General features: G+C 38.0%; 1 protein-coding gene across 1 annotated transcript; it reads right to left on the bottom strand.

Moving 5' to 3' along the window:
• Nucleotides 1–8596: 8596 nt before the first annotated feature.
• Nucleotides 8597–9879, bottom strand: LOC141627668 (uncharacterized). The gene is made up of 3 exons (XM_074440898.1): nucleotides 9690–9879; nucleotides 8926–9593; nucleotides 8597–8875 (listed from the first exon to the last, which is right to left on the bottom strand). The coding sequence occupies exons 1-3, from the start codon at nucleotides 9877–9879 to the stop codon at nucleotides 8597–8599; spliced, it is 1137 nt and encodes a 378-aa protein (XP_074296999.1).
• Between the last annotated feature and the right edge of the window lie 1385 nt (nucleotides 9880–11264).

Genomic DNA, 11264 nt, shown 5'->3' with positions numbered 1-11264 from the left:
ATCGTGGGAGGAGCTTGGTGATGCAAGGGGTGAAAACGAAAAACAATATTTGCTATGTGGATGGACATAGAGTGAAAAAGAAGGCCAACGTAAAGAACAAAGTCCGCTTTTCCGAGATAGTTGAGGTGTTTGTTTGGTCGAGGGAGAAAATTGTTGGATTAATCTCCCAAAATCTCCAACAATTAAATGTTGAAATAAAGTGTAGGATGTTTCAAATGGAAATACGTAAATGGATTACATTTTTGGAAGAGGAAACATATAATGCACAAGAGTTATGTAATTGTTTTAATTAAAACAATTAATAACTTATTAGAAGTTTTGATATTATCTTAGTATAAAAAGCTATTGGTGGTAATAGTTTTATACACATAAAATATAGAGAGGCAAATTACATTATATTGGTGAGAATACTTCTTGTTCGAAAGAGAGAAAAGAGAGTGTTCAACATCCATTAGAAATAATAAGGGTGAGGCAAAGTTTGAGAGAAAGTGACAATACTAGTGTGAGTGATTGTACTTTAAGAACTTTGTAATATCTTATTAGTGAATTAATTTATCAAGAGAGCCGTGGTTTTTCCCTTAGTTGAGAAGGGTTTCCACGTGAGAAATTGTGGTGTCATTTTTATTTGTTGTTACTTACTTTTATTGTTTGTGTTCCATCCTAATATCGTTGTTGGGTGAGACTATTCATACACAAGGTTACAGGACGCTTCCCCAACAGTGGTATCAGAGCCGAAGGTTCTGTATACTGGGAGGTGTGTGGGAGATTCCGATTTAGGGAGGAACTTGTTTATCGTAAGTAAGATGGCGGAGAAATTTCATATTCCATTTTTTGATGGGAAAATGAATTTTATGGTGTAGAAAAGCACAGTTGAAGACTTGCTAGTCCAGTCGAGTCTTGATGAGGCTTTGGAATCGACTAAACCATCAGAGATGAGTGAGTCTAATTGGGAGTCAAAGAAAAAGAAAGCCGTGAGTATGATAAGGTTGGCGGTAGCACCAGAGACTAAGTATAATCTTTTGAGCGAGAAGGAGCCTAGGGCCTTGTTAGAGAAGTTACAAGGCATGTATGCGTCAAAGTCGCTCACCAACCGATTATGTTTGCGATGGGAATTGTATCAACTCAAGATGGAGGAGGGTGATACAAATTTGAAAGACCACATAAATAAATTCAACCAGTTAGTGTGTCAACTCTTGAATGTCGATGAGAAGATAACAGATCAAGAGAAAGCTCTCTTGTTATTGGCTTCATTGCCGGAAAGTTTTAGACCCATTGTGATGACGATGCTCGTGGGTAAAGAGAAGATCTCGTTGGATGAAGCAATAATAGTGGTGAGAGAAAATGAGAGGATGATGGCAAAAATAGATGGAGATGCATCATCAAGTGATGGTGGGGCACTAGTGGTAGATGGTTGTGAAAGAGGGAGAAAATCACAAAGATATGGAGATGGCCAAAGAAGTAGATCAAAGTCGCGCACTAGAGACATGTATAATGTGGAGTGTTATTATTCTCATGAGAAGGGCCATATTCAACGAAATTGGCCAATAATGAAGGAAGACTTGAAAAGTGTGAAGTCTTTAAGAGAAAAGTTGGGCAAAGCTAAGGTTGATGATTTAGGTGATTCTTCCAATATGGTGTGTGGTAATAGTAGTGATGATGAAGGCATATTCTTGACTACTCAAGATGAGGTGGAATGTCAAGAAAAATGGGTGATGGATTCGGGTGCCTCTGTGCATGTGTGTAAAGACCAAGGATCATTTGATACTTTGAAAAATAATGGAGACTTTGGGCATGTCAAAGTGGGTGATGGCCTCAAATTAAAAGTTGAGGGTGTAGGGAGTGTAAGAATGAAACTCCATGATGGCACCATAAGAACTTTCAAAAATGTAAGGTATGTCCCTAAAGCTTATTCCAACATTATTTCTTTGAGTGTGTTGACGACTCAAGGGAACCGATATGCTGGTAGTGGTAAGTGGTGCAAGGTATATCGTGGGAGGAGCTTGGTGATGCAAGGGGTGAAAACGAAAAACAATATTTGCTATGTGGATGGACATAGCGTGAAAAAGAAGGCCAACGTAAAGAAGAAAGTCCACTTTTCCGAGATAATTGGGGTGTTTGTTTGGTCGAGGGAGAAAATTGTTGGATTAATCTCCCAAAATCTCCAACAATTAAATGTTGAAATAAAGTGTAGGATGTTTCAAATGGAAATACGTAAATGGATTACATTTTTGGAAGAGGAAACATATAATGCACAAGAGTTATGTAATTGTTTTAATTAAAACAATTAATAACTTATTAGAAGCCTTGATATTCTCTTAGTATAAAATGCTATTGGTGGTAATAGTTTTATACAAACAAATTATAGAGAGGCAAATTACATTATATTGGTGAGAATACTTCTTGTTCGAAAGAGAGAAAAGAGAGTGTTCAACATCCATTAGAAATAATAAGGGTGAGGCAAAGTTTGAGAGAAAGTGACAATACTAGTGTGAGTGATTGTACTTTAAGAACTTTGTAATATCTTATTAGTGAATTAATTTGTCAAGAGAGCCGTGGTTTTTCCCTTAGTTGAGAAGGGTTTCCACGTGAGAAATTGTGGTGTCATTTTTATTTGTTGTTACTTACTTTTATTGTTTGTGTTCCATCCTAATATCGTTGTTGGGTGAGACTATTCATACACAAGTTTTACAGGACGCTTCCCCAACAGTGGTATCAGAGCCGAAGGTTCTGTATACTGGGATGTGTGTGGGAGATTTCGATTTAGGGAGGAACTTGTTTATCGTAAGTAAGATGGCGGAGAAATTTCATATTCCATTTTTTGATGGGAAAATGAATTTTATGGTGTGGAAAAGCACAGTTGAAGACTTGCTAGTCCACTCGAGTCTTGATGAAGCTTTGGAATTGACTAAACCATCAGAGATGAGTGAGTCTAATTGGGAGTTAAAGAAAAAGAAAGCAGTGAGTATGATAAGGTTGGCGGTAGCACCAGAGATTAAGTATAATCTTTTGAGCGAGAAGGAGCCGAGGGCCTTGTTAGAGAAGTTACAAGGCATGTATGCGTCAAAGTCGCTCACCAACCGATTATGTTTGCGATGGGAATTGTATCAACTCAAGATGGAGGAGGGTGATACAAATTTGCAAGACCACATAAATAAATTCAACCAGTTAGTGTGTCAACTCTTGAATGCCGATGAGAAGATAACAGATCAAGAGCAAGCTCTCTTGTTATTGGCTTCATTGCCGGAAAGTTTTAGACCCATTGTGATGACGATGCTCGTGGGTAAAGAGAAGATCTCGTTGGATGAAGCAATAATAGTGGTGAGAGAAAATGAGAGGATGATGGCAAAAATAGATGGAGATGCATCATCAAGTGATGGTGGGGCACTAGTGGCAGACGGTTGTGAAAGAGGGAGAAAATCACAAAGATATGGAGATGGCCAAAGAAGTAGATCAAAGTCGCGCACTAGAGACATGAATAATGTGGAGTGTTATTATTGTCATGAGAAGGGCCATATTCATCGAAATTGTCCAATAATGAAGGAAGACTTGAAAAGTGTAAAGTCTTTAAGATAAAAGTTGGGCAAAGCTAAGGTTGATGATTTAGGAGATTCTTCCAATATGGTGTGTGGTAATAGTAGTGATGATGAAGGCATATTCTTGACTACTCAAGATGAGGTGGAATGTCAAGAAAATGGGTGATGGATTCGGGTGCCTCTGTGCATGTGTGTAAAGACCAAGGATCATTTGATACTTTGCAAAATAATGGAGACTTTGGGCATGTCAAAGTGGGTGATGGCCTCAAATTAAAAGTTGAGGGTGTAGGGAGTGTAAGAATGAAACTCCATGATGGCACCATAAGAACTTTCAAAAATGTAAGGTATGTCCCTAAAGCTTGTTCCAACATTATTTCTTTGGGTGTGTTGACGACTCAAGGTAACCGATATGTTGGTAGTGGTAAGTGGTGCAAGGTATATCGTGGGAGGAGCTTGGTGATGCAAGGGGTGAAAACGAAAAACAATATTTGCTATGTGGATGGACATAGAGTGAAAAAGAAGGCCAACGTAAAGAACAAAGTCCGCTTTTCCGAGATAGTTGAGGTGTTTGTTTGGTCGAGGGAGAAAATTGTTGGATTAATCTCCCAAAATCTCCAACAATTAAATGTTGAAATAAAGTGTAGGATGTTTCAAATGGAAATACGTAAATGGATTACATTTTTGGAAGAGGAAACATATAATGCACAAGAGTTATGTAATTGTTTTAATTAAAACAATTAATAACTTATTAGAAGTTTTGATATTATCTTAGTATAAAAAGCTATTGGTGGTAATAGTTTTATACACATAAAATATAGAGAGGCAAATTACATTATATTGGTGAGAATACTTCTTGTTCGAAAGAGAGAAAAGAGAGTGTTCAACATCCATTAGAAATAATAAGGGTGAGGCAAAGTTTGAGAGAAAGTGACAATACTAGTGTGAGTGATTGTACTTTAAGAACTTTGTAATATCTTATTAGTGAATTAATTTATCAAGAGAGCCGTGGTTTTTCCCTTAGTTGAGAAGGGTTTCCACGTGAGAAATTGTGGTGTCATTTTTATTTGTTGTTACTTACTTTTATTGTTTGTGTTCCATCCTAATATCGTTGTTGGGTGAGACTATTCATACACAAGGTTACAGGACGCTTCCCCAACAGTGGTATCAGAGCCGAAGGTTCTGTATACTGGGAGGTGTGTGGGAGATTCCGATTTAGGGAGGAACTTGTTTATCGTAAGTAAGATGGCGGAGAAATTTCATATTCCATTTTTTGATGGGAAAATGAATTTTATGGTGTAGAAAAGCACAGTTGAAGACTTGCTAGTCCAATCGAGTCTTGATGAGGCTTTGGAATCGACTAAACCATCAGAGATGAGTGAGTCTAATTGGGAGTCAAAGAAAAAGAAAGCCGTGAGTATGATAAGGTTGGCGGTAGCACCAGAGACTAAGTATAATCTTTTGAGCGAGAAGGAGCCTAGGGCCTTGTTAGAGAAGTTACAAGGCATGTATGCGTCAAAGTCGCTCACCAACCGATTATGTTTGCGATGGGAATTGTATCAACTCAAGATGGAGGAGGGTGATACAAATTTGAAAGACCACATAAATAAATTCAACCAGTTAGTGTGTCAACTCTTGAATGTCGATGAGAAGATAACAGATCAAGAGAAAGCTCTCTTGTTATTGGCTTCATTGAGGAAAGTTTTAGACCCATTGTGATGACGATGCTCGTGGGTAAAGAGAAGATCTCGTTGGATGAAGCAATAATAGTGGTGAGAGAAAATGAGAGGATGATGGCAAAAATAGATGGAGATGCATCATCAAGTGATGGTGGGGCACTAGTGGTAGATGGTTGTGAAAGAGGGAGAAAATCACAAAGATATGGAGATGGCCAAAGAAGTAGATCAAAGTCGCGCACTAGAGACATGTATAATGTGGAGTGTTATTATTCTCATGAGAAGGGCCATATTCAACGAAATTGGCCAATAATGAAGGAAGACTTGAAAAGTGTGAAGTCTTTAAGAGAAAAGTTGGGCAAAGCTAAGGTTGATGATTTAGGTGATTCTTCCAATATGGTGTGTGGTAATAGTAGTGATGATGAAGGCATATTCTTGACTACTCAAGATGAGGTGGAATGTCAAGAAAAATGGGTGATGGATTCGGCTGCCTCTGTGCATGTGTGTAAAGACCAAGGATCATTTGATACTTTGAAAAATAATGGAGACTTTGGGCATGTCAAAGTGGGTGATGGCCTCAAATTAAAAGTTGAGGGTGTAGGGAGTGTAAGAATGAAACTCCATGATGGCACCATAAGAACTTTCAAAAATGTAAGGTATGTCCCTAAAGCTTATTCCAACATTATTTCTTTGAGTGTGTTGACGACTCAAGGGAACCGATATGCTGGTAGTGGTAAGTGGTGCAAGGTATATCGTGGGAGGAGCTTGGTGATGCAAGGGGTGAAAACGAAAAACAATATTTGCTATGTGGATGGACATAGCGTGAAAAAGAAGGCCAACGTAAAGAAGAAAGTCCACTTTTCCGAGATAATTGGGGTGTTTGTTTGGTCGAGGGAGAAAATTGTTGGATTAATCTCCCAAAATCTCCAACAATTAAATGTTGAAATAAAGTGTAGGATGTTTCAAATGGAAATACGTAAATGGATTACATTTTTGGAAGAGGAAACATATAATGCACAAGAGTTATGTAATTGTTTTAATTAAAACAATTAATAACTTATTAGAAACCTTGATATTCTCTTAGTATAAAATGCTATTGGTGGTAATAGTTTTATACAAACAAATTATAGAGAGGCAAATTACATTATATTGGTGAGAATACTTCTTGTTCGAAAGAGAGAAAAGAGAGTGTTCAACATCCATTAGAAATAATAAGGGTGAGGCAAAGTTTGAGAGAAAGTGACAATACTAGTGTGAATGATTGTACTTTAAGAACTTTGTAATATCTTATTAGTGAATTAATTTATCAAGAGAGCCGTGGTTTTTCCCTTAGTTGAGAAGGGTTTCCACGTGAGAAATTGTGGTGTCATTTTTATTTGTTGTTACTTACTTTTATTGTTTGTGTTCCATCCTAATATCGTTGTTGGGTGAGACTATTCATACACAAGGTTTATAGGACGCTTCCCCAACACTCTTGAGGATGTTTGCATTTTAGCCGGGTTTTCGGTCATAGGAGAATAGGTTAACTTGCCTGTCTCATGGGAGTTAAGTAAGTGTTTGGAAGGAAAGTTACATTGGGTTAGGAGGGAATTCATGATGACTAGTTTTGATAGGAATGCGTCGGATCCGGAATGGATTAAGCGTTTTGGTGAAGAAAGTGTTGATGTTGAGCATGTCGGGTTTTTAGCGTACTGGCTGTCGAGGTTTGTATTTCCTGATCTTGGTGATAATATTGTAGGCCACCATGTTTTTTCTATTGCTGTCAATCTTGCTCGCAGAGTTAAAATCGCGCTAGCTCCTTCTGTTCTTGCTTGTTTGTTTAATAATTTGACTTATTTGACTCATCATGCTGCTGATTTTGATTCTAATAAGAAGCAAGTTTCGATTCCTGGTCCTTTTCAGATTGTTCAACTTTGGGCTTTAAAGAGGTTTCCAATGCTAGGGTCGAAATTGGCAAAACCATTAAGTTTAGGGCAGCCAAGAATTGCTAGGTGGGATAATGTGAGTTTGACAATGAATTTGGTTGATGTTAGGTTGATGCTTAGATCGAGTGATGGTTTTGTTGGCGCTCTTATGCTTTAGAGTTGGAAAATTGGCGGCCTAGGACTAGTTCTCTCGCTAATGGGAAGATAGTAAATGGTTGTTTGGATGATGACAATGAGCTGATTTCCTTCAGTGTTTTTGTGCAACCTCAGAAGCTGGTTGGGATTTATTGTAGTGCAATGTACTTCCCTCAGAGGGTAACTAGACAATTTGAACGTGAACGGGAATTTGCAGTTAAAATCGCGCCTATCTGTTCTTTGGGACCAAAACAAATCAGTTCGGCACCAGTCTTACAATCAAAACATGTCGAAAATTTGTGTGACAGATTAATGAGTGATAATGGAAATTTTATTCAGGGACATGCTGAGCTAGTGGGGAGTAAAACGCTGAAGGCTTGTAGCTACAAAGATGCTAGAAAACGAAACAATTGTGAGGGAAAAGAAAATCAAAATTTGGAGAACTTGGTAATTGTGGATTCAGACGATGATGAGGAGGTAAGTAACAAATTGGGAAATAGGAATGTTTCTTTGAGAAGCGTAAAAAATGCGAAAAGGAAAATTAGAGATTCAGCTGATAGTCCCTTTTATGTTTCTGATCGATTTGGGAAGGCGCGCTATGCCAGTGTGACAAGATCAGGAATGTCTGACAAGCATCCAATAGATGTTGAAAACTACTACCATTTCTCTGACTGATTGCCCTGCTAAAAACCAGTGATTTGTAAATGCATAATCATTTAGCTTACTCATATAGTTTCGTTTTGGACAGTAACTGCTTTTAGTGATGAATTCCTGCAAGAAAGCTAGATTTTGAGTGAATGTTGGACTGTCAAAAGTAAAATAGCTTACTCGTGATTTTCAACGTGAAAAAAATATGTAATCATGAACATCTTTTTGTAGCCATTATTATTTAACAGCTGTTTTTTTTCTTCTGAAGCTCATCTTATAGCTTGTATTCTTCAAAGGTTTCTCAAGGGAAAACTCAAGCAGTGTAATTGTAATGTGTTGTATACATACATGCCTTAACTTACATGACTTTGTGCTGCATAATTCAACAGCTGGTTGTTCCGAATCTCATCTTTCAGCTCGTATTCTTCAAATTTCACTTTGTATACATGTCTAAATGCCTTCTTTCCTTGATTTTGTGCTCCATTAAAATGTGTGGTATAATACATGCAGACATGCAGTTTGTTTTTAATGTAATCTGTTTCTCTGTTGTATACAAGCCTTGATGCCATTGTATACAGTGTGCTGCATCTCTTTCAGTGTGCAATGCTCTTAAAGGGAAAATTTGCTCTTAATTTATGTTGGGAGAGTCCATGAAAATAATGGACTGTCTACTTACGGAGTTCTACACTTTAATAGCACACTTAGCTAACCTATGAGCGGCTCTATTACAAATTCTAGGAACATATGTAAAGGAAATACAATGAAAGTTTTTCGCTAGATCAATGATGTCGTCAACAGTATTCCTAGTCCAATATTTGAGCTGAGAGTACTTTAGGACTTGAGCAAGAACCTGCAGACAATCAGAGAAAATGTTAACATGAAGGATGTTTCGAGAGAGTGCCCACTTCAAGGCCTCTCTAATTGCCAACGCTTCCGCTTGCTCAGCATTCTCAGCTCTTCCCTTGATACAGAATTCAGACACAACATCATTATCTAAGATAATACACCCACCAAAACCAGAGCCAGTTCCGTAGACCATGCAGCATCCACAAAAATATGAGACCGCGAACAGCTTAGAGAACCCTGGATCAAACGAATGGTTACCCCATTCCTAAGATTAGTCAAGTCTTCCTCCAAAGGTGTTTGAACAGCAATGGACCTCCGCTTCCTATCTTTAGCAGAAAGAGCCAAGTTAAGAGTACCTTGATATAATAAGATAGCACCAATAGGGGAGCTCTCCGCATTATCAAATACCTTTCTACACCTTACCACCCAGATAGTCCAAATAGTACACAATAAAGAAAGACAAGCCTCTTGTTTATTAGTAGCCTTAGAAAGAATAGAAAGAATAGAAAGCCAGTTACAAACCCAAAACTGGAGCCTCAAATTATCGCCTGATTGAGCTCGAATCCCTAGAAGACTTCCAGCCCAAATTCTATTAGCAAAGGAACAATCACGGAACAAGTGATCAGGCATCTTCGTTTCGTTTGAATCACAAAGTAAGCAAGTGAAAGGGCCGTCAAAACCCCTCTTTAAAAAACCTTCCCCAGTGGGCAGCGATTCAGTGAGAAGTTTCCAAATAAAGATAATCCAACTTTTTGGTCCTGGTAAGTTCCATAGGATTTTTTGAGAGACATACACACACGCATCTGGAACTCTTGAACGATCCTTTGGTGTCGCTGAAATATTCTAGGAATTTTTTAGTGCAATCTGATAACCAATCTTAACTGAATAATTCCCGGATGACGAAGCCGACCAAAAGAAGTTGTCGCTACCTTCTTCCGAGCATCTAATCGGAATAGCAAGAATATTTTTGGCAGAAGATTCGTCAAAAGACATAGACACTAATCTCTGGTCCCAACAGTTACTGTTATAGATAAGATTTCTGATTTTTAAATTACTCAAATTAGGGAAATCAGTAAGAAGCTCTAGGCATAATGGTTTCGGCATAGTACCATTGACCATCTAGTATTCCAAACATTGAGGTCAGAAGATGGAGAGATGTTCCAGTCTAAAAGGGGTTTAATGAGCTGAAGGCCCCAAACAATACTTTTTCATCCCCATGAGGAGTTACTCCTACCATCATTAAAGAGCAGGTCACCGTCTAGCCACTTTAAGCCATATTTAGCACTAATAGACTTACTAAGAATAGAATCTGGGTGAGTAATCATTCTCCATCCAATCTTGGCTAGAAGTGGTTGGTTGAACTTCAGCATACGTCTAATGCCCAAACCACCATTTCCTTTAGGTTGGCTTAGGAAGAGTCTACTACACCAGCTAATAGAAGAAGATTTCTTATGACATGCCCACCAAAAATGTGACAAGATGGCATCTAATCTTTTTGTCACACTTACAGGTATTTTAAATACCGATAGAAAGTAAACAGAAAGGCAACACAAGACAGAAGAAATCAAAGCCAATCTACCAGCCGACGATAGAAGAACACAATTCCATGAAGATAAACGCTTTCTAACCTTGTCAATGATAAACTCAAAAGTTTCTCTTTTACTTTTATTACACCCTGAAAGTCCCACATCAGTAGGAATACCCAAGTATGAAACCATATTAGTGCCACATGGAATATTAAAGGTTTTCAAACATTTACGAGCAAAGGATAGACTTGAGCACGGGCTGAAAGTCATAGAAGATTTATTATCATTAATAACCTGACCCGAGGCATGGCAATAATCCTTGATAACTTTGTTCAGGTTACCACAACTCTTAAATTTACCTTCGATAAAAAACATGGAATCATCCGCGAAGAGCATATGAGAGATAGGGATACTGTTTCTGCTGACCTTAATTCCTCGAATAAGACCATCCTTTTGCATGCGTAGAATGTTTAAAGATAGAATTTCAGTACACAGTACAAAAATATAAAGAGAGAAAGGATCGCCCTGACAAAGGCCGCAACTCGGTCGGATACGCCTTGAGGGAATTCCATTAACCAAAATTTCATAAGACACCGTCGTAATACATTTCATTAAGTTACATGGGAATCCCATCAAAACCAGCGTACCTCTGATAAAGTTCCAGTCGAGACGATCATAAGCTTTGCTCATGTCCGCTTTAAACGCCATCCAACCCATCCTACCATTTCTAGATGAGGAAATTTTTTGTAATATTTCATTAGTAATTAAAATATTATCACCCATATTCCTCCTGTGAACAAACGCGTTTTGGAAATCTCCCACTAGTTTTCCCATGAACTTCTTCAATCGATTAGTGATACACCTTGTAATAATTTTCATTATTACATTACACAGACTGATAGGGCGAAAGTTATCAACCGTTTCAGGGGCACTAGATTTAGGGATAAGAACCAAGAAAGTATTATTCAGGAATTCTGG

This window comes from Silene latifolia, chromosome Y (genome assembly GCF_048544455.1).
Source record: "Silene latifolia isolate original U9 population chromosome Y, ASM4854445v1, whole genome shotgun sequence".
NCBI classification, from domain to species: Eukaryota; Viridiplantae; Streptophyta; class Magnoliopsida; order Caryophyllales; family Caryophyllaceae; genus Silene; species Silene latifolia.
Note: the sequence above shows the minus strand (reverse complement) of the source record. Positions and strands in the feature narration are given on the sequence as shown.

Excerpts from the sequence above, each read along its gene's own strand:
- LOC141627668 (XM_074440898.1), bottom strand. The coding sequence starts at position 9,879 with ATGGTCAATGGTACTATGCCGAAACCATTATGCCTAGAGCTTCTTACT. Across the intron at positions 9,594-9,689 it reads GATTAGATGCTCGGAAGAAG|CGACACCAAAGGATCGTTCA; the intron begins GTAGCGACAACT and ends AGAATATTTCAG. Across the intron at positions 8,876-8,925 it reads CGGAACTGGCTCTGGTTTTG|GGAAGAGCTGAGAATGCTGA; the intron begins GTGGGTGTATTA and ends TTCTGTATCAAG.